The 25,168-nt window shown below is 35.8% G+C and overlaps 3 protein-coding genes across 4 annotated transcripts; all 3 read left to right on the plus strand.

Annotated features, from left to right (window-relative positions):
• The first annotated feature begins 3,182 nt into the window (after positions 1 to 3,182).
• On the plus strand, positions 3,183 to 6,614 carry LOC147762688 (neuronal acetylcholine receptor subunit beta-2-like). 2 transcript variants are annotated; one of them, XM_087011875.1, is made up of 6 exons: positions 3,183 to 3,334; positions 3,686 to 3,795; positions 3,984 to 4,440; positions 4,902 to 4,988; positions 5,169 to 5,278; positions 5,466 to 6,614. In XM_087011875.1, the coding sequence occupies exons 4-6, from the start codon at positions 4,976 to 4,978 to the stop codon at positions 5,766 to 5,768; spliced, it is 426 nt and encodes a 141-aa protein (XP_086868001.1). In that variant the 5' UTR covers positions 3,183 to 3,334; positions 3,686 to 3,795; positions 3,984 to 4,440; positions 4,902 to 4,975; the 3' UTR covers positions 5,769 to 6,614. Both variants share the same exon structure in this region, with proteins under 2 accessions (XP_086868001.1, XP_086868002.1).
• Positions 6,615 to 9,921: 3,307 nt separating this feature from the next.
• Positions 9,922 to 13,306, plus strand: LOC106159625 (neuronal acetylcholine receptor subunit beta-3-like). The gene is made up of 4 exons (XM_087011857.1): positions 9,922 to 10,110; positions 10,577 to 11,475; positions 11,785 to 11,894; positions 12,391 to 13,306. The coding sequence occupies exons 2-4, from the start codon at positions 11,391 to 11,393 to the stop codon at positions 12,766 to 12,768; spliced, it is 573 nt and encodes a 190-aa protein (XP_086867983.1). The 5' UTR covers positions 9,922 to 10,110; positions 10,577 to 11,390; the 3' UTR covers positions 12,769 to 13,306.
• A 4,836-nt stretch (positions 13,307 to 18,142) lies between these two features.
• LOC106159617 (neuronal acetylcholine receptor subunit beta-3-like) lies at positions 18,143 to 24,479 on the plus strand. The gene is made up of 8 exons (XM_013535932.3): positions 18,143 to 18,356; positions 19,229 to 19,368; positions 19,886 to 19,930; positions 20,158 to 20,267; positions 20,713 to 21,182; positions 21,487 to 21,573; positions 21,878 to 21,987; positions 22,584 to 24,479. The coding sequence occupies exons 1-8, from the start codon at positions 18,299 to 18,301 to the stop codon at positions 22,953 to 22,955; spliced, it is 1,392 nt and encodes a 463-aa protein (XP_013391386.2). The 5' UTR covers positions 18,143 to 18,298; the 3' UTR covers positions 22,956 to 24,479.
• Positions 24,480 to 25,168: the final 689 nt, after the last annotated feature.

Genomic DNA, 25,168 nt, shown 5'->3' on the forward strand with positions numbered 1-25,168 from the left:
TCTTAAAACTAACAAATAGGTCGATTGTTTATTGTTATTATTATTATTATTATTATTATTACGATCAAGACTCCAAGCATAAATCGTATGAACTGTGAGCATATGACCTGCGGTGCCACTGAGAGGTTTTAATAAAGTTCAAAGATGTTTCATTTGTGAATTTTTTTTATATTTTAAACTACAAAATAATATTTATTCTATTGCCAAAATCATTTTTTTTATTTGATTAACACTTTGCTAAAATATGCGAAGAGTCTGTACAATATTTTCGTCGGCTTTTCGTCGACATAACCCTTGACAAAGGAACACAGATCAACTGCATTTCTTTTCTAACACAAGCTCATATAGTCGCATACAGAGTTTTTTCTCTTTATTAAGCAAAGTTTCAAGAACATGAGCGTGAGCAGTGGCGCCATGTTATACCCACTGGTTTGCTTTCCCACTAATATCACATTCATGGGTCGATAACTCACGCATTTATCTAATTCACCAATCTGTTTGAAATACTTCACCGCAGATACATTAGCGCCCATATAACATGTAAATATGACATGTAAAGGCCTTTTTAACATTTGATGCAATCTTGAGAGGACCATTAGTCTGTGATGGGCTTTTGTTAACAGTTTGGCAAACTATCACAGGATGCCAACTATCACAGATGTAACGAAACACTTTTAAGATAAAATGTTTGGATTGTAATTTGCACCTGGATTCCGAACAAAGCGATGCTCACTTCATCGCCCTGGGGAACTTAGAATTGAGTCACCTGTGTTTTAATCCTTTCTGTTGCTGTTTTTTGTTTCTAGTTTCCTAGTTCAAATATATTCTAAGTTTTTTATCTCCGATTGGGCGTGATGTCCAGTATCTAGCCATAGACACTGCATAATAATGTGACTTGGTGCCGTCTTATTGTCAGTTAGAGAACGACTACGGTCAGGAAAGCAGTCATCATGAGGACAATTCTGTATTTCTCTTTGACACTGTTCGTCACAGGTAAATATATCGATCTCTTTATTTGTGGTTATTCTTACATATGAAAGATATAACATTTCGTAATAATATTCACCTTAACCAAATGTTTTATTTATCTACGTGTATTTATCCTTTAATCTTTTTTATTTTGAACCTATAATTTGCATACACTTGTGTTCATTCATTTCTCCCTTCATGTATCTGTGTTCATTTTTCTTTCTTCTTGAACATTTGTATTAATCTTATCATAATTTAATTCCTTACTCGTTTCCTCCCGTTTCTCGCCTTTCTCTCTTCCTTTAAACTTTTATTTTTATTTTGATATGCTGTTGGTATAACATTTGTATTAAATAATTATAAAAGCTGTGATGATTTCCACATTTAAATGAGTTTTTTCAATCAATAGTTTTAGTAACGGGGCCTTTATAATTTGTATAATCCAATCATATGAATGCCGAGAAATTTCAGCTACCACCTAAGGTTTTTTTTTTCTGAGGTTTTGAAACTATACACTATGACAGAGACATCATGTGTTAAAATTTGTCATGAATCATTTGGCTACGTGCATTTCAAAGACTGTTATAATAATAACAGTTATTGTTATTTGTAGGCAACCCAACGTTGGTTGGTAGATTTATAATACTAACTAAATTAAATTAATAGAAAAATATGCTGGATATCAAAACATTTTCAAAAATTAATTTAAACATGCACTTACAAAAACTGCACAAAAATTAAATGTGTGCATGCATTTAGAAGAATATGAAAATAACGAAAAATTTAACAATGACAAAGAAATAAAAATTACTGAGGCTCTCACTGTTCTCGTATTAGCACTTTATAGATATCTGTGTACTTCAAAGTCTATGAGGTTCACTCCGTGATGTTAAAATGTGGTGGATTTTGTGTTCACTAATGTTTGTTTTTAGACCAAACATTCAGCTACCTCTACTTAAATCACATTGATGGCACTGAAATGTAGATCTTAACATATACTGTCTACTGTATTCTATTGCCAAGAGTTATTACTGGAGTCACGAATGATCAGTTAGACTAATCAGTGCTATTAAGTAAGACCAATTAATGCGCTTAATACGTTTTAAGTGATTTTCGCTTAAATCTGTGCATTAAATCAAATTAGACCATAATATCTTTTTAAATATTGAAAAAAAACCCCTACCTCATGCCTGTCAAAATAAAAAGGTTGTTGACTGTTTTTGGAAACATGCGTATTTTCGGATAGTTTTTGATGTTCGTATATTTTCAATTTATTTATTTATTTATCTATGTAACATTTACCTTTCATACTATAAAAAACGTTTATCCTTTCTACGCGAAGATCAAACTTGGCTGCATTTTATACCACTGTATTTGTCCAGATCCAGATCCTAGAGCATCGACCTCACGTTTTCAGAACAATGGGAAAAGTACATAGCCGCGTCTCTAATGTACTCATCATGTGCCTAATGGAAGATATTGATGGTATACGACGACAATGTGCTGATTGTTGGTTCGAAGAACAAAAGAAAAATAAAATTATTATTGAGCGCATTTTACACACTGGAATTCAGTTGTATCGTAAACTATTGTATATTCAGGCATATAACATCAGATAAATTTAACAGAAAATTAATTTATTATCACTCACAGAATGTGTCAAACATCACGATGTCAAATGGCGATCTATATTTAAAGGCTGTCGTACTATTTCAGGAAAAATACAGTGTCATATAAGATACATAATAAGGAGATACAGGTTAATGAATAGGGCTCCGCATATTTGAGGCTAATTATTTTCATTTTAAAATTACCTTTTTTTTTTTTACAAATTTTGCTGTAGCAGTCATACCCTTCACAGAGGGTGGTTTTAAGATGACGTTAAGATGCCTGGCCTATATAATCACAACAAGCATAGGACAATCATGCATTTCTAGCGTCCTTTTCCTCGATACACACGCAGGGATAGATGTCATAGGAATGATCAAAATAGCCAATCTGAAAAGAAGTGACATTGATTTTTTTACACTTTTTATTTAGTATAATGACACGTTTTTAAATATTTGCGCCAAATGCGTATGCATGATCTTATAACAAATCCGACATATTGTTGCTTCATCTTACAAAGGTTTTCACTTTTCAATTAAAATTTTTGAATCTGTATGTGAATTGCTTAAATAAAATACGTGTTAGTACAAATTATATTGACAGCTATACAGGGACAGCTATACAGGGACATCCTGACATGGACCGTCTGTTTCAATATGTCGGCAACAAGACAAAGCACCTGTCCATTCCACTACCTGCCGATAGAGGGCCTCTGCCGGTTACCTTGAGCACGCTGTTCATCACCATATTTGACGTGGTGAGTAACGTTGTGCTCTTGCCGTGGTATCCACTGTCAGGTTACGAGCCTGTCAATTATTTATTCGAAATATTCGTCACAATGCTGACTTGGAATATTTTGACATTATTGAACACGCACGTAGCGGCTGTTGATCATGTCGAAAAGTTAAGCCTAGGTCCCAACGCACGGTTTTATAGGTTCCTTGCGTCCGGCTAGGACGTAGCTAGAACGCAGGGAAGGAATCGGGAAGGGTTCGTGCGTGAGGAGCACGTAGAAACTTTTCGACATGATCAACAACCGCTACGTGCGATCTAGCTACGTGCGTCCAAAACGTAGTTGGGACCTAGGCTTAACTCTTATATTTTGCAGCAATGGACAGATGACAGACTAACATGGAACCCAGTAGACTTTGGCAACATTTCTCTGATACCTTTACCTGCACATATGATATGGACGCCGCATGTAGAAATCTTTAACACGTAAGTTTTCTCATTAATATTAACGAAACCAAAGACTGAGAAAAAAGGGCAACTTATTGTGTACATGACATAGTTGACAAAGTTCGATATCTGGGATGCATTGGACTGAATACCTAGCCAAACACAAGCATTTGTTGCATTATTGATACACTAAGACAAAATGTTTAATGTTCTTTGCTTCATTTCAGCGCAGAAGATAACCCTATGCTGCACAGTGCCTCGCTTTCATCAAACGACATCGAGTGCCAATTGAGACCCGATGGCGGCGTCTTATGGGCGCCTCTAGCCAATGCGCAATAGACGTTTACTACTATCCATTCGACTCCCAATAGTGTCAGCTTCGTATACTTTCCCACACTCTACCAAACAGTTGTATCAATTGGACAGTAAACCCACCTACGGACGCTACTAAAGGCACTTGGAGGTCTTATTCTGGGTGGGAAATCACTAGTTTGAATCGTTCGGTACTGCAAGTGAAAGATGAAATATCTGGGACCAAGGTGTCTCTTATTGGACTTCATATAAACATCCGTAGACTTTTTTCATTCTTTTCACTTGCAATTTTGGTACCTACAGCTCTCCTTACAGCCCTTACTCTGGGTATGTTCTGGGTTCCTCCTCAGTCGACTGATAAAATGTCAATGGGTATGTGCAGCAGTTCATATATTTAATCATTATCGAATGTTCAAAGGTTTCAGTGTTTTTTTTCTCTTTCACGCTTAACGATAAACCAGCATAAATATCGAGGTAAAACATCTCGGGAAACTGAGCAATATTGCTCTGCAGATATTATTCGTTTATACCCAAAGTCAATGTCTTCCTTTAGATGTATTAGAATTTTTAGAAATTAAATCTGCTGAAATTAATCACCATCAACGACCATTGTAAGTGTCCCAAAGAACTTTGAACAATTAAATGGGTTAAACTGTTTGAAATATCTGAAAATCAGTCAAGGAATGACTTTCACATACACTCTATGTACAATAATTTACTTCAAGTGAAACTGCTTCCAGCTAACTGCCACTTGGCATTTTGGTATTAAACCCCACCCTTCGGCATTATCAGTATGTTTAACAAGTAATTCCAAATAACTAATTTGGTTCTAGGAATGGCCATATGAACGTGTCTCTGTGTGAGTCTACTGGTTTTGGTCGGAATTATACCTGGCGGCAGCGGAATAATGCCCTTAGTAGGTGAGCAAGCGCAGTTGCACCATGCACTATGAATTTCATGCAAACATAATGGAATGTTTTATATATACTAGAATCCTCAAAAGTTCGTAATTTTTCTGTTGTTTTTCTTCTGCAAATAAATATTTCCGTCGTTTTTAGCGTCAATGACGATATATGACGATATTAACTTTCGCTTTTTAGGCACTTTCTTCATCCTAAGTTTGGCTTTCGTCACCATTTCGATGATCATCACAATTGGCACGACAAGAATGGCTGAGAACTGCACCCCCGTGCCAGGGTGGCTCAGCAAGGTGAGTTGACATGTACTAGTTTATTGATGTGTTAACAATTACACCTTAATGACAAACTTTCCCTTTGTCAGTGAACAGATTCTTGTCATTTTAGATCTCACAATATTATTGATTTAAGTTACAATCTCTTCTGTTGAACTGTTCATATAAAATACAGGGTATATAATACCAATTTTTTATGTATTAGGTTGGAAACAATATACTGGCGCCTTTGCTTTGTATGTGTGGCGGTCGTACTTTCAAGACAAGAACATCTTATCCATCTACAATTTTAGTGGTAGAATCTGCTGAGAAGAATCTCAACACTGACAGTAACGAAGCTATCTGCGCCACCGCTGAAGAGGACAGACGGAAATACAAAGAAGAGTGGCAGTATATTGCCAGCTTATTTGATCGGCTTTTCTTCTGGATATTTTTCATAGGGATAGCCATTTCTTGTGTGTGGATAATAGTTGATTTTATTAAAGGTTTGGACATTTCAAACGCTTAATGACGGATCACATATTTGAATTAATAACGTTTGCTAGCCCACATAGTTTGTAACAGGCGGTATTTGAAGACAACACGTGAATTGACTCTAATACTCTAATAACCCCTCCATTCGCTTACTTCCAGGGAGCGTCGAACTACGAGGGGTGGTCCATTTCTGCGTGGGTTCTCTCTTAGTATGATCAGGTTAACTGAAACACAAGCCTCCACAAGCAGCTACGGGATAATGAACAATAACTATCATGAAAGTTAATTAGCCCCTAGCAGTGCGAGGAGGACAGGTAAGCTTATCCTGCTGATTGCACTTTGCGAGAATCCCTGCAGAGTTGGGTCAATCAACGTAATCCGATGGTCCGTTTGTAAATGTGGCCATATATAGAGACCTGCTCTGTTCATTTCTTCAATAAAAACTTATGGAGAAGCAATTTAGACCAACATTTTATTTCCACCCCAAAAAGTTAAACATTATTGTCTATTTCTCGCGTATTTGCTAAATTTATAGCCTTAAGTAAAATCCTCGTAAAAAATCAATGAATCGACCTCCATCATTACAAGTAAACTTTCTGAGAACAAAAGAGTCAGTAAAATACATCAGTAATGCATTTCCTTCAGGCATGTTATTGGCATAACAATTGGAAGATATGGACTGGGCGCAAGATAATTCCTTCCCGAATAACACTTCAACTACATTTAGCATGATTTAGGGACGCATCAAATGACATTTCCGTAGGTTTAAATATTGACCGCACTTACGTACGTTAAATACACAGTTTGATACGTTTTTGTGATATCTGATATGTGTATTTTGAAACCAAATGATAAGATATCCCCAGGAAGAGTATTTGTAACCCCGTGTCATTTACTGTTTCATAAATTAATGTTTGTTCTAGTATTTTATCCAAAAATATGATTTATGTTGTAAGTTTTAGTGCTGTTATTATTATTATTATTATTTTAAAAAGGCTTTTTTAAATAAACAAATAACATGATTGGGGTATCGTTATTATTATTCCTTGAGAACTACCTGACAAGGAAAGGTTTTAATCAATTGTATTTATTTATAAAATTCTAATAAGATGTTCACAAATAATATAACATTAATGTTACTGCCAAAATATGGTCAACGGCATATACTAACAAAATGTGCAGTATATGCATCAGTTGGATTTTCCGTAGACTCGTTCATCAATTGACAGAGGAAAGTCTTGCACTTGCCTTGTGGAAAGTCCATTTCTTTTTTTTTTAACAATCCCATATAGTGACATGCATAGGTTTTAGGTGGGAAATGCATGAGTGGTGGCGTCAAACCAACTGATTATCTTTCCATCCATGGGACGATAATTCACGCATTTATCTAAATCACTTTTCTGTTTGAAACCCCTTTTACAAAGACCCAAAAGCATTGATCTTGTCATATAACATGTAAAAGCCTTTTTAAACATTTGAGGCAAATTTGAGAGGCCCATTAGTCTGTGATGAGCTTTTGTTAACGATTAGGCAAACAGGATGCCAAATATCACAGATATATCAAAACACTTTGAAGATTGAATGTTAGGGTTTCAATTTGCAGACGACACATGGGTTCCAAACAGAACGATGATCAATACATCACCCTGGGGAACTTAGAATTGAGTCACCTTTTTTTTAATTGTTTCCTCTCTGTCGCAGGCTGTTTTTTTTTTTTTTTTTTTTTTAGTTTGCTAGTTCAAATATATTTTAATGTTTTATCTCTGTTTGAGCGTGGTGTTCAGTATCAAGTTACGAACACTGCGTATTTATATGACTTGGTGCCCTCTTATTGTCAATTAGAGAACGACTACCGTCAGGACAGCAGTCAGCATAAGATCAATCACCATGAGGACAATTCTGTATTTCTCTATCACACTGTTCATCACAGGTAAATATGTTCATCTTGTGGTTATTCTTACGCGGGACAGGCACAACATTATTACCCAGTGCGCAAGTGTTTTATCCATTTATCTCCTTAGTAGCTTGTTTATGAGTGTATTTCGCTTCTGTGTTCATTCATTTCCCCGTTCATTTCTCTGTGTTCATTTTCTTTTCCTTTTTATACATTTGTAGTTACTTTTCATTCTTGTCTATACTTCTTTCCTCAATCGTCATCCCCCTCTCTCTATTTATATTTATCTATCTATTGTAATTGGCACATTTAAGATAAACATAAAGCACATACCCAATGGTCAATTTTCAGGTGTCCACTGCAATGAGGACTTGGATAGACTGACTGAGCACGTGACAGCTCGGTCCAAACCTCTCGTGATGCCGGTGTCCAGGGATACTGGACGCGTTACGGTCACTGCCCAGATGTACTTAAGCCAGATTTTTAATTTAGTAGGTTTATTGCATTTCCCACCTTCGTTGGTTTACTTGTTTGTGGACAGGGTATCTCAAAACGTTCTGCACAGATTTTAAACTAATTTGTATGGCACATGACCCTCCAAGGATAGATTACGGGGTATTTTTAAGAGTAAGCGGCAGACACTATTTTCTTAAGTAATGATATAAGCTGTTACGATTTTTCAATTCTAATAATGACTTCTAAAAACAGTTCAGTAACGGGGGCTTTACGTTTTGTGTAAGACACTCGTATAAATGCCATAAAAGTTCTGCTTTAAGCCGAGGGAACGCTTTGGGGTTTGAAACAGTGTACTGTGAAATTAATAACGTGTTTTAAGATTGTCATTAATTTTTTTCGGATACGTGCTTTCGAAGAGTAAAGTTTCAGCTGCCTTTACGTTGACCACGGCTCAAGACTGACAGGCAGATCTACCGGGGTAGATCAGTTGTCCCTATCACAAAATCATGTCAAACAAAAAGTCTTTATAGTAACCAATGTGCTCTCTGTGATCGTACTATGTTTCAATTCAGGACGAGGTGCACCAGCTGTTGTCATTTTCAGCTATCTTCCTAGTGGTAAGTAAATGTGGGCTCACAGAGAAAAATGCTTGCATCTTATGAGACTAATGAAATTGTTTTATTTTATATATATATATATATATATATATATATATATATATATATATATATATATATATATATATATATATATATATAATTTTTTTTTTTTTTGCAATTACTTTAATTTTTAAATTGTGAAAAATTTTTCCTAGACACTTATTCCAATTTAATTTGACTCTTAATCTAACTTGATTAACGATAGTGCATGTTCTTGGCAATAAGACAACAACCCAGCAGGCGTAGTGACGATGGATCAACGTTGAAAACGGGTTGTGACGTTGAATTGCCGTTGATCTACCTAAATTCAACGTAAAATCAGCGTTGATCCAGCCACGTCAAATCACCGTCATAATGTGACGTTGACTCAACGTTGTTGTTTAGTCGTCGTCATGCAAGACATGGATTGAAATTTAAAATATTAAATATTGAAAATGTGATACTTTGTTTATCAATAATGTAACTAACTTCATCAAAATATTAAAAACGGTGTTTTAAAGTAAAAGTGACAGTTGTTTTGTGTCTTAAGTGAACTAGTGAATTTTCTTAACTTGTTATTCAGAAATACATTCCAATAAACTTCCTCGCAAGGTCAGCTAACACTAGGATGAATAAGTCGCTGTAAATTTGATGAAATGAAGTTAACAAAGGTGACAGTTCTCGGTACACTGTTATAGATAGAAAGGTGGAAGTGACTGTGACTTTGTTATATATATATATATATATATATATATATATATATATATAACTAAACCTTGGAAACCCTTACTTAAAGGCTATACATACATGTATATACCCTACATATATTTAGCCATTAAACATGTCCTACTGCTAAACACATCCAGGCTAAAAGGGTGTACCATGCTTAGGTGCAAAACATGCTAAGGAGCTGAATGCGTTGAAAAAAATCAGACAAAGCAGGCACTTGGATGTTTTTACAGTGTACGTTATAATTGTGTACCTGTGGTTTGAACCAAAAGTAAAAACATTTCAGGTAATTTTAATGTCTTTTCATGCAAGAATGTTGTCTAACAACTGGGGTTGATACAATGTTGTTATCTGACGTTGATACAACGTTGTTATTTGACGTTGATACAACTTTCAAATCCGTCTTATCAACGTTATGGTTCAACGTTGTTTCAACGTTAAAACAACATAATTTGCCCGCTGGGAAGAGGACCATCACCAAGGTCAAAATGCATGTGTTTTTATTGAAATAAGAAACAAATGTGCTTTTCCATTCAAACCTGACTCTAGAAATGGAACGACCGACGCTTGGCATGGAACGCCTCAGAATATGGAAATATTTCCAGCATTGCTCTGCCTCTGTCGTCATTGTGGATTCCTGACTTGGAGATATCGAACAGGTAAAGGTATTTTGTAATTTTGTATTTACTAGTACGTGTACATGAAATCAGTTTATATTTGTTTAATTTTATCATTAACATATTTTTTTGTTCATTAATGTACGTATTTATCAGTAATACATAATACTTGCAAAGAAATGTGTGTTCTCATTTTATGCCAAGTACGCTGCAAGTAGCTGAGTTCTGAGTTGTGTATTTATCATCTTCCCACCAGCAGCGACCCATGGCAACACCGAGGCCTATCATTTCATCACCACTGCACTGAGTTCTAAACTTCATTCAGAACGCCAATATCATGCTTTGCTGAAATACCTCATGTATACCTCATATTAACCATGTGCTCTTATCTTAAAAGGCGGTATATAATGAAAATAATTGGAATTCTTAAACATTAAGAATTACAGCTGAAATAAGTATGTATTAAAAAGAAAAACATCATATTTTTTTTTTACTTTATCGTTTCCAGTGCAGACGAGAATACATTGCTTTACAGGAGCTCTGGTCCGGCTAATTCCGTAAAATGTCGGATATTTTCGGACGGTAACGTGCAGTGGACGCCGCATCGCAGGCTATTGACTGTGTGTACCGTAAATGTTTTAACTTATCCATATGATTACCAAGACTGTAACGTTGAGATTCACTCGACCACTATGACTGACGATGTCCTTGATCTACACTATAAGCCGGCTAATAACAATAACACTGTTGATGAGGACCTCTCGGATGATGATCATTACGATTTAACTCTATCCTCAACATGGACACTGGTGGCCAGTAATGTCACGAAAGTCCATCACCATACCGACCATGACAGGATTACCTATCTGATATATTCCATTCGTATTCAGCGCCGGTTCTCGTTTTTCTCTCTGGTAATGCTGTTGCCGTGTGTGCTCCTGGCGGCGCTTACTCTGACTATATTCTGGTTATCACCGCAGACGACAGACAAGATGTCCATGGGTAGGTTTTCCTTTCTTAGCTTTACCAGGAAGCACACATTTGGAAACCTCGGGTCATTATGCATATGAATCTTGGTAACTTGCTTCTGAGATGCTTTGCTGTCTTAGCATTTAAAATAAAAATATCACTAAAATGTCACTAAATGTCAAATGGCAATTCACTTTTTCATACTTATTCATCAAATTTTGTTTGCAAATAACAGTAGCCAATATAGTACCTGCAATTTTGAAAATTTATATTACATGTATTAATTGCAAATAGTGACATTTACATTTCAGACATTAAAAAGAGTGTTATTGTATTTTCTGTTCATTTTAGGAATGGCAATATGGACGTGTTTTTGCGTGATTCTTCTTATTCTCGTTGAGGTTATTCCTGGAAATGGAAACGAACATCCAATGATAGGTAGGTATGGATTTACCCCGGTACTTGCACCTTACACAAGAAAACGCTTTATATTTTGGTTACATTTCATTACGTTTTTAAATTCAGTTTTATTAATTAATTAATTTATTTATTTATTATCACAAAGGAGTGGTTGCCCCCACAACACAAACCCCACTCACTGACTACACCCAATGTTAACATAGTCATGCTACCTGTAATTGTAATCACATGAATAAGTGATAGATAAAAATGTTCACACGTTGTTGTTAATCACTCAGACTGAGTTGAAACGATATTTAAATTTTCTTACACCTTTTCCTTTTCCAGGATTTTTCTTTGTCATCAACCTGGTTCTGGTAACCGTCACAATGATCGTCACAGTGATCACAAACAGGATACGAGAGGCTGATACCCCCGTTTCTCCATGGCTTAAAATGGTAAGACGTATTTTATTTCACCATAGTTTGTTTCATTTATAAATTACTTCATTATAGTTACAGGTCGTGTCGTTTTAACGGTATTAAAACACATTTTTTCATAATCCATATTTGTTTTAATTCAGATTTCTTCAAAGTTTTTAAAAACTTCATTCCATCCCGTCTGCATGTTTTTGACGTTTCGTCTAGGGTGTTAATGATTCAATTTTTACCCATTTGAGGTGGCTTTTTTAATGGAATCTAGTTGAAGACCCTGACGACTAATCAGCAATTTGATCCACTTCATTGGAAAGACATAAATAAATCAAATACCATTTGGTACACATATTATCAAGAAAGATGCTTGTTTGGTTGTAATATATATATGCATTTCTTTTCTTTTTAAATCATTTAATTTACTTATATATTTTTTGTATCGGAATGGTCTTGTATAATACGCCTCCTATCTTTCTGCATAAAAGGATCTCATGAATTGGTCATGTATGCATCTTTACAGATAGCCTTTAGTGTGCTTTCGCCACTGCTGTGTATGAAGATGCCATGTAAGCAGAAAGCCAGCCTCATCGACCCAGCTAAAAGCGGCACCGTCCCTGGGGAATGCTTACCTGACGTGACCTCCGCACCGAATACTGAAGACCAAATCTTAAATACAGCACTGAACACAAGTGACCCCCTACTGGCCATCATACGTCACAAGCAACTACTGCGCATGCGTCAGAAGGAAACTAAAGAGAAAATAGAGGAGGAGCGGCGAAAGGTGGCAGCAGTGTTCGACTGTTTATTTTTCTGGCTATTTTTAATTGGGTTGCTGGGAGTTTGCTATTGGATTGGCACCACAATCCGTAACAACACTTTTTCTAACATAAAGCAATAACCATGCAGCGACTGACAGTATATGTACTGTACGTCATAGCTTGGACCCATTAGAAACCATGGTCTGAGGATTGTTGCACGATATTTCAAAAGTGACTTTTTGCAAAGTAGTGCAGGTCACTTGGTCTGTTATCTCAATTATGCATTTAAATTAATCTTTGATTTTTACCATAGGACATCTAATGGGTCTAACCATACATCAAATACAAGAACGTATCATCGGACATGAGAAAAGATAAATTCCTAATTGAATTATCCGACTATTTATTTATTTGCCTTTATTTTCATTTTTATATAATAATTCATGTTTGATAATCAGACATTGAACATGCCAATGTATTCAAAATTTATTAGAGCCCAGGGTGTTTTCTGTGCGATAAAAGTTATATTTATGCCAATGCAATTGTATAATGCATTATTAGACCTACCGAAGGGTAGTATTTATACAATAGTGTTGTTGTTATTGAAGGTTGCAGTCATCTTTCAAATACCAAGTTCTGTATAGAACCATTGCTCTTCGATAACAATACATACAACAGAAAACAAATTCGAATAAATTCAATAAATACAATAAATTCAATGATGCTACCAAAACACTAGGCGAATTTAGAAGGAAAGTTTAAAAGAAATAATACAACTTTTCAAGCCCTTTTGTCTGCACGCTCCAAGCTTAAGGTAAATGTAATCGTCTACTGAAAGCGCAAATATACGTTAAAATACTTGCTATATATACCCTGTAGTATTAAAAGTGTAAGTGTTTAATATTCTAATTGTTGTTGTCATAACTATTATTATAAAATAAAACGTTTTCATCGTATGAACAATTTAAATCACCATTATTGGTCCTTTCTCTACTGTTTGCAGATTGAAAACAACGTACCTGTTATAACGATTTTTGAAACACTGTTTAGTCCACTTTTAAGGTGTAAAAACTATTGTGTTACAGTAAAAGTAGTATCACAAGTGTAAGCTATTATTAGGATTCCCCGTAGGGGAATACTATTGTTTTTGGTAGTATTATAGTTATTATTATTATTCTTTCCGCGCGTTTTTTTTCGCGAAAAATCTGAAATAATTTACATAGGTAGCCTATGGTAAGAATATGCCATAGACCCAGTTTCAGTGACCTTGACCTACTTTTCAAGGTCACAGAGGCTTTTAAAGGCAAAATTTGTAAAATTTGAAATTGACATTAGGCCTTAAGTATAAGCCGTATGGCTATGGGCCTTATGGTCAGTGATACTGAGGTGAATCCACATAAAATGACCTACTTTTATGCAAGTAGGTCAAGGTCAAGGTCGCTAATGGCCAAATGGGCTCAAAAAAGGTTTGTTTCCGAGATCTCGGAAACCGGAAGTCTCAGAGCCCCGGTCATAGTGGCAAATGATGCCCTATATATTTATCTAAGGTTAGCCGTACTTTGGTAGCGACTGCTTAATCACTTTTTTTAATATAGATTTTTTAATATTTATGACATTGCAGAAATCTTGAGTTTGGCAGTTTCTCCACGAAACACTGGTTTTTGGTCATAGCATGCTATAGTAAACTACCCCAAACATATACCCAAAACCCCCAAATCAAATGTCAAATTTGACCTTGACCCTCATTTTCAAGGTCTTTTGGTTATTTCATGGAGAAATATTGAAGTGGGCTAAAATTGATGTTTTGTTGACCCCCCCCCCCCCAATTCGCACAGAATATGGGGTCAAATTTAACCCATGACCTTCACTTGACCTTGAAAGAGCCTTTCCACACCTATTTTGCAGGGGAATCCTCCGCCACTGGCTTAAGCCAGTTGCAGTCTAGTTATTATTATTATTATTATTATATGGGCTTTAAAATCCTAATATGTTTAATATGCTTCATGATGTCTATTTATTTAGCTCGATAAAACGTTTTTAAATGTCATTATAGCAACGCAGGCTTTCATTATCATATTTTTTTCTGTGTAAGAGTGTAAATCTTCTTTTACGTTTTGTTTCTTGAATGCATGTATAAACAATAAAAATCACGTGTGTTGTTTCTTTCTCTTCTGTCTGCAGATTTCGAACTGTGTATACCGTTTTTTTTTTTTTTTTTTTTTTTTTTTTTTTTTTTGTTAACTGTTTAATCCACTTTTAATATGTTAAAGCTCATTGTGTTATAGTGAGAGAAGAAATTTGTTTTCGTGGACAGATGCATAAGGGCGAAACTAAATCTCTTTTCTCTCTCATTGCCATCTTTAACATAAAACCGCGCGTAATACTTCTGCATTGTAACAGAAAAGCAATCAGAAACTAGAAAAGCACTCCGACAGCACAGACCTCCGCCAAGGAAGCAATTTTTTATTATTATTGACTATTGATTGATTTTCGTTCCGGATCACCATCAAAAACTAATTATCTGTACCTTGGCCCACTTCTGACAGTTCCTGAAAATTTCATCAAAATCGGTCCATAACTTTTCGACTTATGTTGATGACACAAAAACAGGGGTGAAAACATAACCTCCTTGGCGGAGGTAAAAACAGCATACGGTAGAATTTTGCAAGTTGTTTTATTGAGCGTACATTCACGTCATGTGATCCTGTTAATTAGGGCACCTGGTGCAACATTTGGTTATTGATTGCAATTAAGATGAATGAAATTGTGGGGAATAGAAATCTGATAACGTACTTTTTGCTTTAAAATATCTTGAACGAAATTTGCATTCGCTAAGATCTTGATTCAGTTTGAAAATAGTTTTCAAAAACTAATTACTGATCCAAGATGCACTAGTATTTATTTGCCATCATAAACCCTTTAGGTAGCCATTAAAATAGGGTGGCTGGTACATTATAAGCCAATATCAATTTTTAGTGTGCGTCACATCAGGTGTAGTTTTTTATGAAGCTATCAGATATCCGGAGAAGGTCGACCAATAGTTCCACAAAGTTGGGTTCGGGTCACGAACATGATTAACCCGAAGATTTATCTCCTCCCATTTTTCACACTGAACGATGACGGAGTTGGACCCGCTGTTGTGATCTCCGTGACTCTTGGCAAGCAGAAGCATCAGATTCTTCCCTGCTTTCTTGCTGCTGCGTAACGTAACCTCGACTCTTCCGCCGTTGTGTGACGTCAGAATGGTTGCCGTAAAAAAGTAAGTGCCAGAAACAGGACAGGTGAAACGCCCGGATGTTGGGTCGTACGCGTTTCCAATGTTGGTGATGACGCCAGCAAACACTAGATCGTCGTTTCTTTTAACTTGAGGAGAAGTGGTAAGCTGTGCCGAAAATGCGACAGTCGGCACACCTGTAAAACCAAACAAGGTTTTTATACATTTGATAGAATAGGGTACTATACATGTGAGCGCATGTACGCACAATGTGTATGGGGTAGAGAAAGAGAGAGAGAGATGAATGCACGCATACAATGAAAAGAGAGACAGAAGCAGAGAAAGATACGTAGGTCTTACCACATTTTGCAGTAGCGTTAACCAACAGAATATCATTTTGCAGCCTTTCCAACCAGGTAAAGATAACGTTTCTGAAAGCCTCCAGACCCCGGACCCGTTCCTCTATTCCTTCTTCTTGTGGAGTACATGTAGAATCACAACCAGCAATTAATAGGACCACTAGAAAATAGCAACCCCAAGACATAACTGCACACTTGATCCAATGGTACATATGCATGTAACAGACAGGAACGCAAAATGAGAATTGGCGAAACCGTAATCTCTTCTTCTTTAACTCCAGTTGCTCAATGAGTAAGCGTATTATGGCCTAAGTTTTATCACTGTGAACAGGATGCTGTTGCCCTAGTTTTAAATTGTTGTTTATTTTACATTCGACCCGGACACAAGGCAACAGTCAGTTAATAAAAGGATCATATATCACACATATGCCTTATTGCCGAAATGACCTTCTAAGCACCTTAAACCAAACACTAGAAATGAATGATACAAATTAATGGCACAGAATGTGTAGTTACAGGAACGTGCGCCAGAACACGAACATGTACGTTGACTGTTTTGTTGTATAGAGAGGAGATGAAGAAAAGTAAAACACTTATTGCTGTATGTATACACTTAACAAACGTGTCACTTTTTCCTAACGTCATACATCTGTAGAAATCACAGTGAAACAATTGATTTGGGGGGGTACCTGTTATAAATGTCACTAAATAGTATAAAATATATTCTTTTCATCCTTTTTTTTTTTTTTTTTTTTTTGTATTTTTTGAATGTATAGCCTGTAGTAAAATCCTCGTATAAAAACAATGAATCGACCTCCATCATTACAAGTAAACTTTCTGAGAACAAAAGAGTCAGTAAAATACATCAGTAATGCATTTCCTTCAGGCATGTTGTTGGCGTAACAATTGGAAGATATGGACTGGGCGCAAGATAATTCCTTCCCGAATAACACTTCAACTACATTTAACTTGATTTAGGGACGCGTCAAATAGCATTTCCGTAGGTTTAAATATTGACCGCACTTACGTACGTTAAATACACAGTTCGATACGTTTTTTGTGATATCTGATATGTGTATTTTGAAACCAAATGATAGGACATCCCCAGGAAGAGTATTTGCTACCCTGTGTCATTTACTGTTTTATAAATTATTTACTCTAGTACTTTATCCAAAAAAATATAATTTATGTTGTAAGTTATTATTATTATTATTATTATTATTATTATTATTATTATTATAAAAAGGCTTTTCAAATAAACAAATAACATGATTGGGGTATCGTTATTATTACTGCAAATGTGAAGCACGTTCTTTATTACCTGACAAGAAAGTTTTAATCAATTTTATTTATTTATAAAATTATAATTAGATGTTCACAAATAATATATCATTAATGTCACTGACAAAATATGGTCAACGGTATATACTAACAAAGTGTGCAGTATATGCATCAGTTTGATTTTCCGTAGACTCGTTCATCAATTGAAAGAGGAATGTCACGCACTTGCCTTGTGGAAAATCCATTTCTTTTTTAAACAATCCCATATAGCGGCATACAGAGGTCTTGGGTGGGAAATGCGTGAGTGGTGGCGTCAAACCAATTGATTATCTTTCCATCCATGGGTCGATAATTCACGCATTTATCTAAATCACTTTTCTGATTGAAACCCTTTTTAAAAAGACCTAAAAGTATTGATCTTGTATTATAACATGTAAAAGCCTTTTCTAACATTTGAGGCCCATTAGTCTGTGATGAGCTTTTGTTAATGATTAGGCAAACAGGATGCCGAACATCACAGATATACACTCTGAAGATTGAATGTTGGGATTGCAATTTGCAGATGACACATGGTTTCCAAACAGAGCAATGCTCATTACTTCACCCTGGGGAATTCAGAATCGAGTCACCTGTGTTTTAATCGTTTCCTTTCTGTTGCATATTGCTTCTAGTTTGCTAGTTCAAATATATTTAAAGAGTTTTTATTTCCGTTTGGGCGTATTGTTCAGTATCAAGGTAAGAGCACTGCGTATTTATATGACTTGGTGTTCTGTTATCGTCAATTAGAGAACGACTACCGTCAGGACAGCAGTCAGCATGAGATCAATCACCATGAGGACAATTCTGTATTTCTCTATCACACTGTTCATCACAGGTAAATATGTTCATCTTGTGGTTATTCTTACGCGGGACAGGCATATCATTACTACCCAATGCGTAAGTGTTTTATCCATTTACAGGCCTACCCAACTACCAGACTCGGCACCTAAGGATCCTGAATTAACCGATATTTCGGACCACACTGCCCGTTTTCAAGGTGTGTGTCGGATCGCATTTCGGAGTATCAGCCAGAACATCGACAGGATGAACCCACGCTCGGCTGTCACCTTGATTGGATAGTAAACAATTGTCGTAAAATCGCTATATGATTTTAAAACCGGGTGCATAAATTAGGAAGCCACTTAGATGAACCTTAGACTGCCACATTTATCTAATACAATGCAAAAAAAAAGCCCTATCAAAAGTGGTTAAAACATTCAAACCGAATGTCGTAAAGTCCCCATATAACCCCATAGAGGCAATAAAAGACAGTACTCTAAAGTAAGAGTACAGTTTAAGGTTGTTCAGCCGAGCGTGGATGAGCCCGCAGTCGTGCTACAAAATTTGTTCTGGGGTATGATACTCCGAAATGCGATCTGACACACACCTTGAAAACGGGTAGTGTGGTCCGATATACCGGTTAATTCAGGATCCTTAGGTGCCGAGTCTGCTAGTTGGGTAGGCCTGATTTATCTCCTTAGTAGCTTGTCCATTAGTGCATTTCGCTTCTGTGTTCATTCATTTCCCCGTTCATTTCTCTGTGTTCATTTTCTTTTCCTTTTTAAACATTTGTAGTTACTTTTCATTCTTGTCTATACTTCTTTCCTCAATCGTTATCCCCCTCTTTCTATTTATTTTTAGTCCTATCTATTGTAATTGGCACATTTAAAATAAACATGAAGCACATGCCCAATGGTCAACTTCCAGGTGTCCACTGCAGTGAAGACTTGGATAGACTGACTGACCACGTGACAGCCCGGTCCAGGCCCCTCGTGATGCCCGTGTCCAGAGATACTGGACGCGTTACGGTCACTGCTCAGATGTACTTAAGCCAGATATTCAATTTAGTAGGTTTATTGTTTACCAAATTTCGTCGGTTAACTTGTTTGTGGACAAGGTATCTCAAAAACGTTCTGCACATATTTTAAAGTAATTTGTATGGCACATGACCTTCCAGGGATAGATTACGGGGTATTTTAAACAGTAAGTGGTAGACACTATTTACTTTAGTAATTATATACAGTAAGCTGTTACGATTTTTCAATTCTAAAGATAAATTCCTCAAAAACACAGCTTCAGTAACGGGGGCTTTCGTATAAATGCGATTAAGTTCTGCTTTAAGCTGAGAGAATGTTTTGGGGGTTGAAACAGTGTACTATGAAATGAATAACGCATTTGCTATTAGTTTTTTTTTTTCGGATACGTGCTTTCGTAAAGTTGTACGTTGACTGACAGCCAGATCTAGATCAGTTGTCCTCCAGTTACCCCAAGGTCGGGTAACTATTACAAAATCATGGCGAACACTTTGCCAAAGTATTTAAGGTAACCAATGTACTCTCTATGATCGTACTCTGTTTCATTTAGGACGAGGTGTACCAGATGTTGTCATTTTCAGCCATCTTCGTAGTGGTAAGTAAATTTGGGTTCTCAGAGAAAATGCTTGCATCTTATGATATTGTTTTATTTTATAATTTTTTTCCTAGACACTTTTTCCAATTTAATTTGACACTTAATCTAACAATATTGCATGTTCTTGACAATAAGACAACACGACGACAATCACCAAGGTCAAAATGCATGTATTTTTTTATTGAAATAAGAAACAAATGTGCCTTTCCATTCAAACCTGATTCTAGAAATGGAACGACGGACGCTTGGCATGGAACGCCTCAGAATTTGGAAATATTTCCAGCATTGCTCTGCCTCTGTCGTCACTGTGGATTCCTGACTTAGACATATCGAACAGGTTAAGCTATTTTGTTATATTTTATTTACATGTAGTCAGTTTATATTTGTTTAGTCTTATCTTTCACATATTTTTCTGTTACTCTGTGTACTATATATCAGTAATATATATGATATTTGTAAAGAAAAGGGTGTTCTTCTCTAAAGCCACGTACGCTACACGTAGCCGAGTTCTAAATGTGTATTTATCATTTTCCCACCAGCAGCCAGACATGCCAACACCAAGACATATCATTTTGTCTGCACTCAGTACTAAACTGCATTCAGAACGTGAATATCATGATTTTCTGAAATACCTATAAATCATATGCTCTTATCTTAAAACGTGGTATATATATTATAGTAAAAAAATAACTGACATGCTTAAACATTACGAATTACAGATAAAATAAGTATTCAAAAATAATCTTATATATATTTTCTAAATTTTATTTCACCGCTTCCAGTGCAGACGAGAATGCATTGCTTTACAGTAGCTCTGGTCCGGCTAATTCCGTTAAATGTCGGATATTTTCGGACGGTAACGTGCAGTGGACGCCGCATGGCAGGCTATTGACTGTGTGTACAGTAAATGTTTTAACTTATCCATTTGATTACCAAGACTGTAACGTTCAGATTCACTCGTCCACTATGACCGACGACGTCCTTGATCTACATTTTAATCTGGCTAATTACACTGTTGATGAGCATTACGATCTGACTCTATCCTCAACATGGAAACTGGTGGCCAGTAATGTCAGCAAAGTCCATCACCATACCGGCCCTGACAAGATTACCTTTCTGGTATATTCCATTCGTATTCAGCGCCGGTTCTCGTTTTTCTCTCTGGTAATGCTGCTGCCGTGTGTGCTCCTGGCGGCGCTTACTCTGACTATATTCTGGTTATCACCGCAGACGACAGACAAGATGTCCATGGGTAGGTTTTCCCTTCTTAACTGTACCAGGTGGCACACATTTGGAAACCTCGGGTCATTATGCATATGAATCTCGGGAACTTGCTTCTGAGATGCTTTGCTGTCTTAGCATTCAAAATAAAAGTACGTGCCACTTAAATTCAAATGGCAATTCACTTATTCATCAAATTTTGTTTGCAAATAACGGTAGTCAATATAGACGTGCCTGCAATTTTGAAAATTCATATTACATGTATTAATTGGAAATAGTGACATTTACATTTCAGACCTTAAAAAGAGTGTTATTATATTTTCTGTTCATTTTAGGAATGGCAATATGGACGTGTTTTTGCGTGATTCTTCTTATACTCGTTGAGGTTATACCTGGAAATGGAAACGAACATCCAATGATCGGTAGGTATGGATTTACCCCGGTACTTGCACCTTGCACCTTACACAAGAAAACGTTTAATCTTTAGATTACATTTGATTATTTGTTTAAATTCAGTTTTATTTGTTTATTTATTTATTTATTTATTATTACCAAGGAGTGGTTGCCCCCACAACACAAACCCCACTTACTGACTATACCCAATCTTAACATAGTCATGTTAATTGTATTCACATGAATAAGTGAACACACGTTGTTGTTAATCACCCAGACTGAGCTAACAGGATATTTAAATTTGCTTACACCTTTTCCTTTTTTATTCCTCAGGCTTTTTCTTCGTAATCAACCTGGTCCTGGTAACGGTCACAATGATCGTCTCAGTGTTCACAAACAGGATACGAGAGGCTGACAGCCCGGTGTCTCCATGGCTTAAAATGGTAGGACTTGTTTCTAGACTTTATCATCGTGGTGAATGTTCAATTCAACACCTTAATTTGTTTTCATCGTTGTTGTTTTATTCATTGGTTTTATTTCGTTTTTTTCACCATAGTTTGTGTTTCATTTATAAATAACTTCATTAGGTACAGGTCATTTTGGTTAAGTATCGTTTTAACGGTATTAAAACACAATTTTTCATAATCCATATTTGTTTTAATTCAGATTTCTTCAAAGTTAAAACTTAATTCCATCCCGTCTGCATGTTTTTGACGTTTTGTCTAGGGTGTTAATGATGCACTTCTTACCCATTTGAGGGGGCTTTTTTTATGGAATCTCGTTGAAGGCCCTGAAGAGTAATCAGCAATTTGATCCACTTCATTGGAAAGACATAAATAAATCAAATACCATTTGGTACACATATTATCAGGAAAGAGGCGCGTTTGGTTGTAATATAAATGCATTTCTTTTCTTTCCAAAGCATTTAATTTACTTATATTTACTTATATTTTTTGTATCGGAATGATCTTGTATAATAAGCCTCCTATCATTCTGCATCAAAGAATCTCATGAATTGGTCATGTATGCATCTTTACAGATAGCCTTTAGTGTGCTTTCGCCACTGCTATGTATGAAGATGCCATGTAAGCAGAGAGCCAACCTCATTGGCCCAGCTAAAGGCGGCACTGTCCCTGGGGAATGCCTACCTGACGTGACCTCCGCACCGAACACTGAAGACCAAATCTTAAATACAGCACTGAAAACACTGAGTGAAAGTGACCCTTTACTGGCCATCATACGTCACAAGCAACTACTGCGCATGCGTCAGAAAGAAACTAAAGAGAAAATAGAGGAGGAGCGGCGAAAGGTGGCAGCAGTGTTCGACTATTTATTTTTCTGGCTATTTTTAATTGGGTTGCTGGGAGTTTGCTATTGGATTGGCACCGCAATCCGTAACAACACTATCTAACATATAGCAAAAACCATGCAGCGACTGACAGTACATGTACTGTACGCCATAGCTTGGACCCATTAGAAACCATGGTCTGAGGACTGCTGCACGATATTTCAAAAGTGACTTTTTGCCAAGTAGTGCAGGTCACTTGGTCTGTTATGGCAATTATGCATTTAATTAATCTTTGATTTTAACCATAGAACATCTAATGGGTCTAACCATACATCAAAGATAAGACCGTATCATCGGACATGAGAAAAGATAAATTCCTAATTGAGTTATCCGACTGTTTATTTATTTACTTTATTTTTATTAATTTGCCTTTATTTTCATTTTTATATAATAATTTAAATTTGGTAATCAGATCAGACATTGCACATGCCAATGTATTCAAAATTTATTTGAGCGCAGGGTGTTTTCTCTGCGAGAAAAGTTATATTTATTATTTATGCCAATGCAACTGTATAATGCATTATTAGACCTACCGAAGAATTATATACCGTATATACATACAATAGTGTTGTTGTTATTGAAGGTTACAATAACAATATATACAACATAAAACAAACTCGATTACAATAAATTCAATGATGGTACCAAAACACTAGGCGAATTTAGAAGGAAAGTTTAAAGGAAATAATACAAGTTTTCAAGCCCTTTTGTCCTCATGCTCCAAGCTTAAGGTCAATGTTATCGTCTATTGAAAGCGCAAATATACGTTAAAATACTTGCTACACCCTGTAGTATCACAAGTGTTTAGAATTATCATTATTGTTGTCATAAATATTATTATAAAATAAAATGTTTTCATCGTATGAACAATTTAAATCACCATTATTTGTCCTTTCTTTACTGTTTGCAGATTGAAAACAACGTATCTGGTATAACGATTTTTGAAACACTGTTTAGTCCACTTTTAAGGTGTTAAAACTCCTGTGTTACAGTAAAAGTAGTATCACAAGTGTAAGCTATTCATTATTATTATTATTATTATATGAACATTAAAATCCTAATATGTTCAATATGCTTCTTGATGTCTATGTATTTAGCTAAATAAAACGTTTTCATCGTATCAAATATGTCATTAGCAAGGCAGGATTTCATTTTCATTTTTTTTCTTTCTTTTTTTTTTTTTTTTTTTGTGTGTGTTTAATGGTGTAAGTCTAAATGTTCTTTTACGTTTTGATTCTGAAATACATGTAAAAAACAATAACAATCACGTGTGTGTTTGTTTCTCTACTGTCTGCAGATTAAGAACTATTTAAACAGTTTTTGAAAAACATGTTCTTTGAATAGCCTCAAAATCATATGTACATCAGTGATAAACGTTTTCGAATTCGAGACTTTGCTGAGATGAAAATAAAACCATGACATAAAACAGCAAAACAGACGAAAAACAATATATGGTGGAATTTTTCAGGTTGTTTTATTGAGCCAACATTCACGTCATGTGATCCAGCTTTTTAAGGCACCTGGTACATCATTTGGTTATTGGTTGCATTTTAGATGAACTAAAATTGTGGAATAAAGAAATCTCATAACGTGTTATTATTATTATTTATTTATTTATTTTTGCTTTGAAGTTTCTCGAACTAAAAGTTGCATTTGCATTCGCTACCATCTTCAAATTATTTTGAAAATAATTTGAAAATAGTTTTCAAAAACTAATTACTGGTCAATGGTGTATATATTCGGTATCATTTTAATTTTAAAAACCTTTAGGTAACAATAAAAATAGGGTGGCTGGTTAATTATTAGCCAATATTAATATTTAGTTTGCGTCACATCAGGTTTAGTTTTTTAAGAAGCTATCAGATATCCGGAGAAGGTCGACCACAAGTGCCACAAGGTTGGGTTCGGGTCAAGAACATGATAAACACGAAGGTTTATCTCTTCCCCTTTTTCACACTGAATGATAACGGAGTTGGAGCCGCTGTTGTGATCTCCATGACTCTTGGCAAGAAGAAACATCAAGTCCTTCCCAGGTACCCTAGGTTCTAGATTCCGGTATTGCCAGCTCGATCTTGATTTCATATATAACCCATATCAACAATACCGGCTCTAGTGACCAGCGGCCATGTTACACTTCCATCAATCAAATAGAACTGCTCCGCAGTGAATCTGCAGTTGAATGTCATCAGACCAAAATGAAACGTAAAACAGATTTAATTCTGCTTTATTTAATTTTATTTGCTGTATTTAAGATGTAAAGTGAAAAAATAAATAAT

Source organism: Lingula anatina, chromosome 4 (assembly GCF_051362555.1).
Source record: "Lingula anatina isolate TDL-2025a chromosome 4, LinAna3.0, whole genome shotgun sequence".
NCBI classification, from domain to species: Eukaryota; Metazoa; Brachiopoda; class Lingulata; order Lingulida; family Lingulidae; genus Lingula; species Lingula anatina.

Bases quoted from the DNA above. Each gene is read 5' to 3' on its own strand.
- LOC106159617 (XM_013535932.3), top strand. From the start codon at position 18,299: ATGAGATCAATCACCATGAGGACAATTCTGTATTTCTCTATCACACTG. The intron at 18,357-19,228 runs GTAAATATGTTC...GTCAACTTCCAG, and splicing joins TATCACACTGTTCATCACAG to GTGTCCACTGCAGTGAAGAC. The intron at 21,574-21,877 runs GTAGGTATGGAT...TTTATTCCTCAG, and splicing joins AAACGAACATCCAATGATCG to GCTTTTTCTTCGTAATCAAC.
- LOC147762688 (XM_087011875.1), top strand. The intron at 5,279-5,465 runs GTGAGTTGACAT...TTTATGTATTAG, and splicing joins TGCCAGGGTGGCTCAGCAAG to GTTGGAAACAATATACTGGC.
- LOC106159625 (XM_087011857.1), top strand. From the start codon at position 11,391: ATGGCAATATGGACGTGTTTTTGCGTGATTCTTCTTATTCTCGTTGAG. The intron at 11,476-11,784 runs GTAGGTATGGAT...TTCCTTTTCCAG, and splicing joins AAACGAACATCCAATGATAG to GATTTTTCTTTGTCATCAAC. The intron at 11,895-12,390 runs GTAAGACGTATT...GCATCTTTACAG, and splicing joins TTTCTCCATGGCTTAAAATG to ATAGCCTTTAGTGTGCTTTC.